At 44.9% G+C, this 14,888-nt stretch overlaps 1 protein-coding gene across 7 annotated transcripts in view; it reads left to right on the plus strand.

Annotated features, from left to right (window-relative positions):
• The window catches only part of poldip2 (polymerase (DNA-directed), delta interacting protein 2), a 35,534-nt gene extending 20,878 nt beyond the window's left edge, over positions 1-14,656 (plus strand). For 2 of the 7 annotated variants that reach the window (XM_078422590.1, XM_078422592.1), the window contains exon 11: positions 11,536-14,656. In XM_078422590.1, coding sequence (XP_078278716.1) covers positions 11,536-11,650 — 115 coding nt within the window. In that variant the 3' untranslated portion in view covers positions 11,651-14,656. Of the gene's footprint in view, positions 1-4,315; positions 4,453-9,179; positions 10,117-11,535 lie in introns of those variants that run through there. The other 5 variants (XM_078422588.1, XM_078422586.1, XM_078422587.1 and 2 more) reach the window with 5 other exon arrangements.
• Positions 14,657-14,888: the final 232 nt, after the last annotated feature.

Consider the following 14,888-nt stretch of genomic DNA (forward strand, 5'->3'; position numbering starts at 1 on the left):
GGGTTTCCTCCCACATCCCAAAGACATGGGGGTTGAAGGTTAATTGGCTGCTAAATTGCCCCAAGTGTGTAGGGAATGGTGTGAAAGTGGAATAACGTGAATCTAGTGTGATTGAGGAATCAATGGTCAGCTAGGACTCAGTGGGTGAGGAGCCTGTTGCCATTCTGAATTAATGTTTATATCAATCAAATTAAATTCCATATACCATTGTTTTGCCCTGTTTAACAACTGATCAGTATTATCCTGTATTGTATGACTATCCTCTCATTATAAAAATCTTTGCTAATTTTCCTGTCATCTGCAAACTTGCTAACTCCAACATTCGCCTTCAAATTATTAAATGTATACAACATATAGTAAGGGTCCCGGTGCTGATCCCACGGGTGTCAAGCTTACAAATACAGATGCAGACCTTCACCATCACCCTCTGCCTCCTATTATAAAGCCAATTGTTTAATGAATTTTATCTTGGATCCCATGAGTTTTAACCTTTGGGGACAGTTCCTCATGTTTGACCTAGTAAAAGGTCTTCCTGAAGTTCCATTTTTCATTGCCCACCAATGTATTTTGTTATCTCTGAAAATTGCAGTCAAATTGTTCAGATGGGATTTCCCCTTTATTAAACCCATATGGACTACCTTTCATTAATCCCTGTGTATTTAACTGCAGATTAATCATGTTAATTAGAATTATTTCCAATAACCTGCCATTGGACTTGCAGGTCTATATTTACCAGATATATCCCTTTTGCCTTCTTTAATGATAAGATGTCCCAGAATGTTACCATCCCTCTCCCTGAATCCCCCAGCTAAAATTCCCTGGTAATATACATGGGAAACATTAAATTAACACCTTGCTTCCATCCTCTGGCTCCACACACACACAGATTGCTGTTTTGATATCTAATTTTATGATTATCCTTTTCCCCTAAATTTTACTTTAAATTTGCTTTGGGATCTTCTGTTATCAGGTCCATCAGTGATATTTCCCAACCTCCCTTTTCTTTCCTAATTTCTCTTTTAAATATCTCCCTACATTTCTGTTCTCGTGAATGTCGTCCCCTATTTTAAATGTCTGTGCCTGCCATATGCTTTTTTTGTCTAGCCCATGATATCCAGAGTTCCATGACTTCCCTAACAGCAACATGCTGGCCCTGAACTCTCTTACAATTTCACTTTTGAATAACTCTACTTGTCAGATATAGAACTACCTTTCTCATTTTTTTCAACAATGGATTCCCTAATCAACATTGCACTATTACCTCCATTGCATGCTGCTCTTTCATGCGTGAGAATTTTAAAGCTTGGAATGTTGAGCTACCAGTCCTGCTTGTATTTCAACCATGCATGCCTCTGCAATAGCAATTATCATACTTCCGGTTGCTGGGCAATGCTCCTTAAGTTTAACTGTTTTACCAGTCAGACTCCATGCTTTAACATATGCCTGATCTCATCCATGTCTGATCTACATTCTTGACTTTTGTACTTTTGACTGCATCTCATCGCACCACTCACCGCTAGTGTTAATAATAGTGTTAATATGTGGGGATTGCTGGTCGGCGAGGACCCGGTGGGCTAAGGGCATGTTTCCACGCAGTATCTCTAAACTAAACTAAAAAAGTACACTGGTGTTGCCATAAGCTAATAACCAGGACTTTTAAAAATAGTAACAAATTGGTTTAGAAGTTGGAAGGTTGCCTGGTGTATGTCATTAGCTGGTACTATTTCTCTGCCCTACTTTTTGGCGGTCTTGAGTTTGAGCCCAAGAGGGGACTTTCCTAAACAGAAGGAATAGACCAAAAGCATAATGGAGACCCATCCACAGTTGGTGTCTCGGAAGTAAACTACAAAGCTCAGCTTGCTGCTGGTGTTGGCCTGTGAGATTTGTTCCTGTCTTAAAAGTCCATGGTAAATCTAAATTTTTCCTGCTTCATGTCTCCAATGGGCTTCACCTGGAGCTGGTGCCAGTTTTATGCTAGATCATAGGCTAGCATGCCATCTGTTATATTGCTAAATCCAACCCTTCCTTCCTGTAGCAGAGTCTTCTGTTGAGGGTGGCAGCCACTGGTCTCAATGGTGTGAATTGCATTGTAAGCAGATGCACAGTGCAATGAATCTACCATGCCCACAGCATGCTGGACATATCCTGTCCAGGTGATAATGGAGTTTATGTTTGCTTCATGATGATGCTTCCTCTGCAGTACATGACTGGCTCTGACTCATTTTAGGTGTCTTTTAGTCAGCTCATGAGATCTATTTTTTGTAAATTGTTCGACTGATCTTGTGCATTTCTTAAAATTCTGCTCTCTAAATTTCATTTGAGATTTTCATGCTCAGTCTTTGAATACAAGATGTATGAGATATTAGTTATGTTCTGGCATTTCCCCCCATGACCTTGTAATCTTCAATGTGCGAATTGTTTCCCATATAATCCAGCCTAATTTTTACAACCCAATTATTCCTAACCACTTCAGTGCTCTCTGGTGGATTTATTCTCAGCTGTCCATGGGATTCAGCAAACTCTTGCTCAAAATTAATCTGGTGAATGTGCGTGAGGATTAAGAGCAGGGAGAGGATTTAATGAATGGCTGGAATGTAGTAACACAATACCATTGTTTAACAAGAGAAAGGGGACAACTGTGTAACTGTAGGTCTGTTGGGCTGCCAATGGTGGTGGGTAAAAGATGAATAAAATCCAAAGGACTGCATAAATAGAATATTGATCCGGTTGCATTTGTGTGGATCTTAGTGTGATTGTTTGGTAAAGTCGATACAGCAGTCTGATCAAAGAGAAAGTCGATGGGATCTGGTTTAAAAATCGTCTTGGTTGAGAAATGAATTTGGTGGCCAAAAGCAAATAGATGATAAAGGATTTCGGTGATCAATGGGCTGTATGCAATGGGCTTCCATAGAGTTCACTCATTTGTATTTTTGTAGTGCATATATAAGTAACTTGGACTTGGATATAGTGGTCATAATCAAGATGTTTGCTTCAGGTACCAGAATGAGCAGTGCACTTGGTAGTGAGGAGGAACGGTTTGGGCTGTAGAGATCAGTGGGACTGGTGCGCAAATCAGCAGATGGGATTCAGTGCAAGATACTGCACACAGGAGCAGCGTGACCTCACTGGCTCTGTCATCAATTGGCCAACACCGTCAGTGGGAAGGATGTGAAGGATTATAATTGATGAGAAACTGTTTGTTTTTCTTGGTAGTAAAGAGGGAAGAGCAGTTACCTATGTCCCTTTACAGGGAGGTAAGTGACAAAGTTCATGAGAGAAGTTGGAGGAGGGAGAATGGCATGCAGTCTGAAGAGGGAGAATGGCATGCAGAGTCTGAAGGAGTTGGAGGAGGGAGAATGGCATGCAGAGTCCTTACCGAAAATGTTACCTATCCATTCCCTCCAGAGATACTGCCTGACCAACTGAGTTACGTCAGCAATTTGTGTTTTGCAGGCAGAGATTTGTTCATTGATTGAAGTGTTGCGAGAGGGGAACCACACTCCTTGATGACAGTCATAACCTGCTGAGCTACTGACCGAGAGTTAGGAAATGTGTCAAGCCTCCAGTCACTGGGCTAGCAAGGATACAATGGGCTGAATGACTGCTGCCAGAGCTGTAAATATCAGCAATTATGATGTCCACTGGGGATTGCTTTAGAGATATGCCTTGGGACTCGGCAATTTCTGCCCTTAGGATTTCTCTCCCCCACCTCCCATTACCAATTCCAATCCCTGGAGCCCATGCTGGGGTGTTGTCTAGGTCACTGATTGCCCGCTTACCCTTTACTCAGTCAAAAATCATCCCTCAAGTGTATGCTAGGGTCACCCATTGAGCTTGATTCTCCTTTCCAGGAGGCTTGCTGCAGCTGGAGGTCTGTGTTGGACTTCTAGCCCCATGCTTCTAGCCTTCTAGCTAGAAGCGTTCTAGCCCCACGCTTTCCAGCATGACTGAGCTCAGGACAGACAGGGAACCCTCCCTTGAGTCTCAAGTGCAATATGTGGGGACTGCAAACATTTTGTGATTCTCTGGTATCTCCTTAGGATCAGTGTCCTAAGCGTGTTTGCTCAAACTTCTGTATTTTATTACATTACAAACGGTGCATTAGTTCTGAGATAGACTGATTTGGATGGGAATGTGTTAATAAGAGCTTGTCCATGGGTACTGTACTCGCAAGAGGCTAGGAATAAACCTTCCCTTTAGATTTTATCCCAGCCAATCCCCTCCCTTCCCCCTTTCCTATCCTTGCTTCCATAGATACTATAATCAGTTGTTGGGGGGCATTTCCGGAGACTGATCTTGTCTCTGCATTCCACAGGGGTTCCTATCGCTTTGAGAGCACCAACCGGAGTCTCCTCGATGTTCGTATTCCACCATTCTCCCTCGAAAGCAAGAACGGCGACTCTCCCAATGGGTTCTTGCCAGGCCCATTCTCCTCCTTAACCTAAGTACGAGGTAGTTACTGCAGTCTCTCACTACTATGATTAAAAAGTGTAAAGGTAGCAATAGACTTTGGAAATAGGTTTGTGCTGCCCCCATTCTGTGGACTGCCTTCCATGGTGTAGAAGTTCAGTTAGGCTCAACAATAACCAGGAGGAGAGGTATCTGTTCCCGTTGGATAGAACTGAACCTATATAACATAGGGATGTGATTTAGTGCGAACAGGACTATCACTGTAGAATGATGAGAATTTCACCAATTCATACTATGATGCTGTAATGATAGATACATGTATGGCATTGGTACAGCCATTTGTAGACATGTATTACATGATTGGACAAGGGCATACCATAATAATAGTTTGTTATTGCAAGAGTGATTGTTTTTTGTTCTCCTTTGTCAGTATTTTAAATAACCACACCAATCACCATGCTTCATTTGCTCCCTCTGACCAATATTGAATGCACTAAGCAGTATGTCAGACTATTATCTAGGATTGTTGTAGGTGATCTCTGAATTAAAATGCTGTCACCTTATTACTAGTGATACTGTTTCTTTAATTATTCCCCAATTTAGATGTCACCAGCAAACCCACCATTTAATGCTCATCCTTAGTTGCCTTTAGGAAAGTGGTGGTGAGCATCTTCTCAAACTGTTGCTGTTCTTCTGGTGAAAATTCTGCCAGTTCTGTTGGGTTGGCCTCTTATTAAGGGCTTCCAGTCAGGAAGACATCCATCCAGCGCTCCATCACCAAATAATAATAATAATATATTCCTTTATTCGTCCCACACCGGAGAAATTTACAGTGTTACAGCAACAAAGTGAAGAGCAAGATTTCATTCATTATAAATAACAGATACATAAATTGTCATCAGTTTTCTGTGTGTTCTTAGCTGTTATTGTTGACTTGTCTGCTGGGAGCAGTGCTGGTTGTGCAGTCTCACAGCAGCCGGAAGGAAGGACCTTGTATTTCTCTCCTTTATGCACTTGGGGTGGTCTGTCACTGAAGAAGCTACTCAGTGCAGTGACAGTGTCCTGCATGGGGTGGGAGTCATTGTCCAGCAGTGATGTTTGCTTTGCCATCATCCTCCTCTCTCCCACCACCTGCACTGAGTCAAGGGGGCAACCCAGGACAGAGCTGGCCTTCCTGACCAGCTTGTCGAGTCTCTTCCCTTCCGCCGCTGAGATGCTGCTGCTCCAGCAGACCACTCCATAGAAAATGGCCAATGCAACCACCGTGTTGTAGAAGGTCCTTAGGAGTGCCCCCTGCACTTCAAAGGACCCGAGTCTCCTTAGCAGATAAAGTCTGCTGTGGCCCTTTCTGTATAGCGCATCGGTGTTTTCAGTCCAGTCCAGTTTATTGTTGAGGTAAACCAATTTTGTATCCATTTAGTCAACACACAATAGACAATAGGTGCAGGAGTAGGCCCTTCGAACCAGCACCGCCATTCACCGTGATAATGGCTGATTACACCTTGGATCTCTTGTGCCTTAGCCTTCTGAGAATCTACTGTGCAGGACTTTGTCAAAAGCCTTGTAAAGCATGTCTATTGCTCTGCCTTCCTCGATTTTATTTTAGTTGCCTCCTCAAAATACACGGATTTCTGAGATATGATGTCCTCTGCAGAAAGTCATTCTAACTCCTACTCAGTCCCTGCCTTTTTAAATGATCATCGATCCTGTCCCTCAGAATTTTCTCAACTTCCTATGTGATGCTCACTGTAATTTCCAGGCTTATTTCCACTGCCTCTCTTGAATGAGACAACATGAGCTACTCTGCACTGTTCTGGTACTTGATCCATGGCTAATGAAGTTTCAAAATTCTCCATCAGGTCCCCAACAACCTCCCTCCCCCCCCCCCCTTTTCTTCCCTTTGTATCCTGAGATAGATTTTATCATGTTCTGAGGAAATTTTCCACTCTGATGTAGCTCCAATATCTCTTCTGCCTTCCTGATACAAATATGCTCCAGAATACTAGTATTTCCCTCCCTTCTCCTGCTTCCACATCCTTCTTACTGATGAACAAACTCAGTGGCTGAGCTTCCATAACCCTCTTGTGGAGAAAATTCTAGAGATTCACCACACCTTGGGTGATATTTTTGTCATCTCTGCCCAGAATATCCAACTACAGACTGTGACTCCTTATACTGATTCAAGATTCAAGAGAGATTCAAGATAGCTTTATTTGTCATCCAATATTGGACGAAATTCAGTCACCCACAGTCCAACAATAAAAGCATTAAATAGGCACTAAAATTACACAACCCCAAAAACACAGTCCAACAATAAAAACATTAAATAGGCATTAAAATTACACAACCTCAAAAACCCCTGCCATTGGAAATATCTCTGCATCAATCTTGTCACATCACTCTGGATTCAGAGACTACCTTGCATTCTGCTAAACTGTGGAAAGTACAGTCCTTGTTTTTCAAATGCATAGCTCCCTGAAAATGACACACAAGTAATTAGAGTGGTAAATAAGGTATGTAGTATGCCTGCCTTCATCAGGAAGATTCATTGTTTTCCCTGAAACGTCAGAGGTTGAGGCTCGACCTGATGGAAGTACATTAAAATTATGAGAAGTGTACATGGGATAGACAATCAGAACCCTTTCCCCACAATGGAAATGTTAAGGACTAGAGGGCATAGCTTTAAGGTGAGAGGGGTAAAGCTCAAAGGAGATGTGCAGGGAAAAGATTTTTACACAGAAAATGGTGGGTGCCTGTGTTGTGGTGCCAGGAGTGGTGGTGGAGGCAGATATATAAGTGGTATTTAAGAGGCTTTTATATAGGCACGTGGATATGCAGAGAATGGAGGGATATGGATTACATGTAGGCAGAGGAGATTAGTTTAACTTGGCATCGTGAAGGTATGTGCAATGCCTGCCTTCATCAGGAAGATTCATTGTTTCCTCTGGAACATCGGAGGTTCATTGATGAAGGATCTGTTCCTGTGCTTTACTGTTCAATGTTCTAGTTTCTGCTCATCCAACTTAAGCCTGAACTCCATCTGTATATCCATCACTGAGTTCCTCCATGGCAAGTTTTCCCTTGGCTATGAAGCTCAGACCCTTACATAATAGAAACATAGAAATAGGTGCAGGAGTAGGCCATTCGGCCCTTCGAGCCTACACCGCCATTCAATATGATCATGGCTGATCATCCAGCTCAGTAACCTGTACCTGCCTTCTCTCCATGCCCCCTCATCCCTTTAGGCATAAGGGCCACGTCTAACTCCCTCTTAAATATAGCCAATGAACTGGCCTCAACTACCTTCTGTGGCAGAGAATTCCACAGACTCACCACTCTCTGTATGAAGAAATGTTTTCTCATCTCGGTCCTAAAAGACTTCCCCCTTATCCTTAAGCTGTGACCCCTGGTTCTGGACTTCCCCAACATCGGGAACAATCTTCCCGCATCTAGCCTCTCCAACCCCTTAAGAATTTTATATGTTTCAGGTTTAGTTTCACCAGGGCCCTGTAATTAAGCAAGACATCCCCACACTTTTAATTCAATCCTCTTGAAATTAAAGATAATATTCAATTAGAATACGTCCAAATGGTGAGAGATCTAAGAGATCCAATGCATGATTTACAAATGTATCGTAAAACTCCGTTAATCCAGCATACTCAGGACTTTGGTGTCAGACTGGCAATTTTTCTGGATTGTTAGACATCATTTCTATTGACAATCCAACAGATTTTAAATTTCCCTTCTTTGTTAAGATGTTAGAGTAATATAAAGATTCAAGTGTGCCGGGAAGTTTAAAGGGAACCTGGAAAATGGGGCCCCAGTTGTTGTAAGGGAGCATGGAAAACAGGCCCAGGTGAGTTTCAAGGGAACATGGGAATCGAGGTTCTGCTGAGTCCAAGGGAGTGAGGGATTGGGCCCTGGTGAATCAAAGGGATGTGGGAACGGGGCCCCAATAAGTCAAAGGAAGTGAGGGAATTGGGTCCTGTGAGTCAAAGGGAATGTGGGAATCGGGCTCCAGTGAGTCAGTGGCCAAAGTATCAGGATTTCTGAACAACAAGCTATCGGATTAATGGGGTTTTGGCAAATAACCCTGTAAACTAACAATGTTATTGTTAATTGCTTTGGGAATTGTTTACAGAAGTGGAGGTGTTATGATTCAGTTAAATAGATGTTGCTGAGACCACTTGAAATATTGTGCACAATACTGACCTTATTTAAGGAAGGATGTTAATGAGTTGAAAGCAGTTCTGATAAAATTCACGGGATTAGTACAGAAAAAGGCTGGTTACGTAACGAGGAATAGTTGGACTTGTATTTCCTGGAATTTGGAAATGTGAAGCAATTTGACTGAATAATAAAAGATCTTCATTGGACCTAACAGGATGGATGTGGTAAAAAACTCTCTCCTTTTGTTGAAAAATATAGAACTAGAGGCTACTGTTAAAAAGCAAGGAGATTTTTTCTCTCAAAAGGTTGTGACTCAGCAACCTTCTACCTCAGGGTTGTGAAAACAGAGTTTGTATATATTTACAACAGACATGGGTGAATTCTCAGTAAACAAGGGGGTGTTGATATGATTCATGTCCTGTGTTAAACGCAATTGGGTTGGGAGATGGGGGCCAGAGGCTATAGAGGTTACCTTGTACAGGAAATGTGAAGAGGTGTTAGGAGGGGCAGGGTTGTTTGGTGTTCTGGGTGTGTTGTGGAGCTGTGCTAAAGCAGGTGGACAGATTGCTGCTGCTTATTACTGTTTGCACCTTCCACAGGGGCTCGTTCACTTTCCGAAGGCCAGGCAGCAGCACCTTCGATGTTTCCATCCCATCCTTTTCTCTCGAGAGCAGTAATGAGGACGGCGGTCCCTTCTCCTCCCCGGTCTGAGTATTTGCCTCCAGCAAATGACGGAGTAACTAAACACAGTCTGCACTCAGGATCTTTCCTCGAACCGGAGCACCAGTGGACCCAACTCCAGGGGTGATGCTGCCTGGACAAAGATGTGGCACATCACCAGCCTCCGCACAGGGACGTGTGACCAGTTCCACCATAATATGTGCACTCACTCAAGCTTCTGTTGGGGGTTAAATGTTGCAGGTAGATTTGGATGAGGTGAGTGGAGGCAGCGTAAATGTGGAGTTTGCTGGTGTTGTTTGGGTTGGGGTTAATTAATAACATATTAATCAGGAATAGGATTGTCTTCCTGCTAATTGTCTTGTGGTCCAGGAGCATTTTTCCGGAGAAGCAGTGCTGTGTGCTTTCTCAGTGTTACTTGGTTTTATGAAGTCTGCTGTGCTGTGTTGTGAAGTTATATAGGAATCAAACTTCACTAGAGACAGGACAATAGTGTGGCCCTGGTACTTGGGAGCCAATATATGTAACCGTTTTTGATGACCTATGCCAATGCTATTAAACATTTCCAAATTCTGTCTTACAAACTTGTTGCCATGGCAATATTTTTTGTGTTAAGCACTGGGGAACTGTACTGATAGGAACAGCTCTGTCACTATAACACGGGTATAGTACTGGTGAGGACATCTGTCACTGTATAACAGTACAGTACTGGTGAGGACTTCTGTCGCTGTATAACACTGGGGTGCAGTCCTGGTGGGGGGGGCAGTCTGTCACAGTATAACACTGGGGTACAGTACTGGTGAAGACTTCTGTCGCTGTATAACACTGGGGTGCAGTCCTGGTGGGGGGGGCAGTCTGTCACAGTATAACACTGGGGTACAGTACTGGTGGGGGGCGGTCTGTCACAGTATAACACTGGGGTGCAGTACTGGTGGGGACAGGTCTGTCACTGTATAACACTCGGGTACAGTACTGGTGGGGGGGCAGTCTGTCACTGTATAACACTGGGGTACAGTACTGGTGGGGACTTCTGTCACTGAGTAACATTAGGCTATTGTCCGTTTGTCTGGGTCCAGTATTGGTGGATGATGGTCTATTACTGTCTCACCGGGGGCAATATTGGGTTTGTCTACACTAGAAAGCAATAGGTACAATTCAGGTGGATTAACAAGCATAGAAATGTTTGATTGAAGCAGTGGCTGGAATTGGTTCTGCCACTGTTTACTGGCAGTACGGAATTATTGAATACCCTGGGGCGGGGGCATTACTTGTGTCTGAACGTCCGTGCTGATTCAGATCCAACCGTGCTGTTGCCTTGCTCTGCTGAGTTACAGAGCCATTGGATGCAGCAGATGATCTGCCAGGTGAGTCCTTGGTGCCAAGGTTTAGCAAGCAGTTGGGATTTGGACAGTTCTGGACCCAGGTTAGGTCAGGAGTGCTGCTCTTCAGCATTTTGGGAAGGCCAGGATTAGCCTTGTTGTGAGGCCACACACAGTTACCAGCGATCACGTATGAAAATCTACCTAAAGAGCACCTGAGTGAAATTTACCTCAGATTGTAACCTCCGTTTGTTTTGGAGAGCTACATTTGGGATGGATGTACCAGGTGTGTGTTACCTGCTGGTGTCCCTGGTTCAATACTGTGCTTCATTATTTGCTGTGCCTGTATCTGTGCTCCTGCTGCTGATGTTTAATGACTAGTTTAAATAAAGATTTTTGATTGGATTATCTGTTTTCCCCCTTATTTAATGTTAGTATATGGTATCCCAGTGTGAAATCTTCTACCCTCACAGAGAGCCTAGCACATGGTGGCAGGGCCCAGTGGAAGGAGATAAACCAGCTGCATTTCCTGCAGAGTTGTACCTCTTCACCCATAAACGTTTCGCCCCTTACTGGGCATCAGTCGTTCATGAATCAAAGCAAAACAATGCAAACGCTGGAGATACTCAGATCGGGTAGCCTGTGTGGAGAGAGATACAAGAGTGAATAGGAACTAGAACAAGTTTCCCGATATGACTGAGCTGGAAGTGGGGCAACAATTGCTTGTGGCCTGAGAGAAGGCACCTGAAGATGCAGCCTGTGGAGTATCTATTACATGGCGATAGGGTGCATCAGTAAAGGCTGCACCTCAGGGAACCACCTGGGTGACTGGGAGATCTGACACAACCTATCTGAGTGGAGAACTCAGACCCTGGTTGCTTTGTTCCTGGCCAGGGACTGCGGCCTCAGGCGCAGTAGAATTGTATCATTTATTCTGCTCCTTTCATCCTGTCTGCAGGGGGACGTTTCGCTTTGAGAGGCCCGAGGGTTCACAGCTCGACGTGCGGATCCCACCCTTCTCCCTGGAGAGCAATAAGGATGACAAGGCTCCCCCTGCTGGCTACAGCTGGTAGATGGCCATCCGCTGGACCCTGGTCTCGCAGAGGCTGCTGCTGCCTGGAACTGAGAAGGGAATGGGGAGAAGTGAAGGAGAAAGTCTTCGAGTCAGCCTGTTGCAAACGTCCTGGGTTTGCTGTTTAAAACCTGATCACGTTGTTGTAAAGCTTCTTTGAAATTGGACTCTGGGACTGATGTATTATTGAAGGAGGAAATTATGGGTTGTAGGGGGTTATGGCAGGGAGCGGTTGGGATGAAGGAAAGGTGGAATAGGGGCTGGAAATTCTTTGCTGCACATAGTCAGATGTAGTCAGTCTTGGAAGGTGGAACAAAGTTGGGTTTCTCTGCTCATCGATCTTCCTTTCAAGTAACTTTCCCACCACTTTCCCTCCCAACCCTACCCAAGCACATTTGCAAGAAGCAGCATTTAAGCTGGAAGAGGTGTCCACGAGCAGTGTGGCTCTCAGTGGCCAGACCCCAGCCAACTGGCCCAGTCTGATTGGTGTCTTACCTGCTGAAAGTGTCCCCACTGGAGACATTGAAACACCACCTGCAGCAAAGGTGAATTTCCAGCATCTTCTGTCTCTTGTGTCTCTATTCTTTTACACAAGCCACTGAGTCCTTGTCATCATCCTGCACATGGTGGCTGAATTTCCAGATAATCCGTGGCTGATACTTCGTGTTCACAGGATGAATGTTGCCGGTCCTGGTTTGTTCTGGCCTTTTCCTGCCTGCAGTTCTCCCCTTCCTCGCCACCTCCCGACTTCCAGTCTGAAGAAGAATTCCGACCTGAAACATCGCCCATCGCTTTTCTCCAGAGATGCTGCATGACCTGCTGAATTACTCCAGCTCTCTGTGACTATCTTTGGTATTAAATGAACATCTGCGGTTCCTTTAATGTGTGTCAGCCAGCTGATGTCTGGAGAGGGCCAACAGGAGGTGAGGGACATGGGTGCAACTCATGGATAGGGGCTATATCACTGACCAGTGCAGATCTCCTTGGCAGGCCAGGTTGGCAGGGTGTTAGTATGTGTGATGTTGCCACTTTTGGCCACAATGCCCATTGGTTTCTGCTCCACAATGGGTGCTGCCCCGGCTGGGTGCAGTCGGTAGATCGACAGAGAGCTGTCAGTTCCAGAGGTCTGATTCCTGCTTTCTCAGACTGGAGCCAAATGCACACTATTGGCTTAAGGAGCATGCCTGACAAAGTGGGTGGTGGGGATGGCTGAAGTCCCTGAGCAGCCCTTAGACAGACGATAGATTCTGCTGCCCTTCCCATGCCTTGCACTGCTTTCTCCCCTGTGCTTCCTGCTTAACTGGGAAGGCATTTAAAGAGGGGAATCCTAAAAATATTTTTATTACCAACAGAGGCAAGGCCGTTCAGCCCATCGAGCTGATCCTCCGACCCCTGTATTTGCTTCCTATGGTCTGCAGTGCCCGTTAGAATGCTCCAGTGGATGTGCTGTTCCTGTCCTGTGATGCCAGCAGAGGGCTGTGTCACTCAGTGACCAGCGGGTATGGGGAGCCTGTAGGATTTTTCTGGGAGAAATAATTTCCTGCTGGAAATGGCAGGAATGTGCTTCGCTGATCCCGGCAGGAAACCAGCACTGGGGAATGTGCTGCCTTCCACTTCAGTGACTGTGGAGTGCCGGGACTGGAATTTAGCCCTGTCCTTGCAATGAGCCAATGGGCAGGACACAGAGAATGTGGCACCCAACTCTTGCACTGACTCTGTCTGTTATTAATCTGCTTTAAAATTATTCCCAGATGCTGCAGGGCGAGGTTCGTTCCACAATGTTTCAGTCTGTCTATACTTAACCCCTCAGCAACCTCCATTTCAGTCTGTAGGTTTACGCCATGTGGTCCCGGTGGCTGTCAGATGACAACTCCAACGTGTAGGCTTGTGGGATAAGATGGGACATTTCAGAGCCATGGGGCAAAGAGTGCCTGATGCCTGGATAATGATCCCACGCAGGGCATTCTTTCCTTCCCTCCCCCAGTGGTAGAGCGAGCTGCACCAGTGACTGTGCTGGCCCAGAGCTTGCCCTGTCTGCTCAACACCTGAACATGCACCATGTGTCTGGTCAGCACCATGTCTGTGGGCACAATGGCTTCCAGTAAGTGCGAAGGCCCTGTCCTGAAGAGAATACTGATCACGTATCTGGGAGAATTCTGAACCCTTCCACAGTCAAAGACTGTGTCCGGAGGCCAATCCTATAAAATAAGGCTCAGTCAGTGTGCGCACAGGATTCTCCTGCAAACAACAGTCATCATAGAACAGGTGGGCCGAGGGGCCTGTGTGCTGTACAACTCTACAATTAGATAAGTATGTTAAATTATATAAATTGATAAATATTGGCCAGGATGGGGTGTAATTTTCCACTTTCTGTTAGTGCTGGAGGTTCCCTTATGTCCCCTTATGAGTGACTCTTTCAGAAGGCAGGGCCCAGATGCTGTGGCTCTACCTGGACATGGGAGCGTCACTCTGGCTTACACTGCGGATCCTGGAGTGGGAGTGAACTGTGATTACTACCGTTGGACCTGTTACTGCCCAGAAAGCAGGGAATTTATCCAGTTGTTAGCTTACCTGGGCTGGTACCGCCAAAACACGAAGGGTTGAGTGGGAATTGGCAACTGATGAAAATGTAATATTAGTTTTTTTAAATGTTACTTGTGAAACTGAGGCTGAGGGAGGTGGCTACAACATTGGTGGACAATTGGTTATTGGCACCCTGATTGTTCTTGTGGATTGGAAGGCAGCAAATGTGATCCTGCTGTGAGAAAGGATGAAGAGAGACAGGGAATGACCAACCAGTTCCATAATAAGAGGTGGAGAAAATGCTGGACTCTATAAAGGGTAGAACACCTCAAAGAAAAATAGGTTTGAGCAGAGTCAACATGGTTTAATAAGATGGAAATTATGCTTGACCTTTCCACTGGAAGTCTTTGAGGATGTGATTGGTAGAATAGTTGAGGTGGAACCAGGTGTATTGGACTTTTAGAAAGCTTTTCAATAAAGTCCCCTCGGGGTTAGTCAAACAACATTCCAGGCTTTGCCCCTTCTTCAGAACTGGACGAAGTGTGACAGACCTATAATGGTGAGTGTTTCTTTACACATGCGCTGCCTTATTTTCTGAGTTTTTCCAGAATTTTCTGCAAGCGATGAAGGCAATGGGTACATTTGGAGAGGTTTGGAGTAGATAAGTAGAGATGCCTTGCTGGGGTTATGTAGGATCTTTCTAAGACTGCACATAT

Source organism: Rhinoraja longicauda, chromosome 26, assembly GCF_053455715.1.
Source record: "Rhinoraja longicauda isolate Sanriku21f chromosome 26, sRhiLon1.1, whole genome shotgun sequence".
Taxonomy (NCBI): domain Eukaryota; kingdom Metazoa; phylum Chordata; class Chondrichthyes; order Rajiformes; family Arhynchobatidae; genus Rhinoraja; species Rhinoraja longicauda.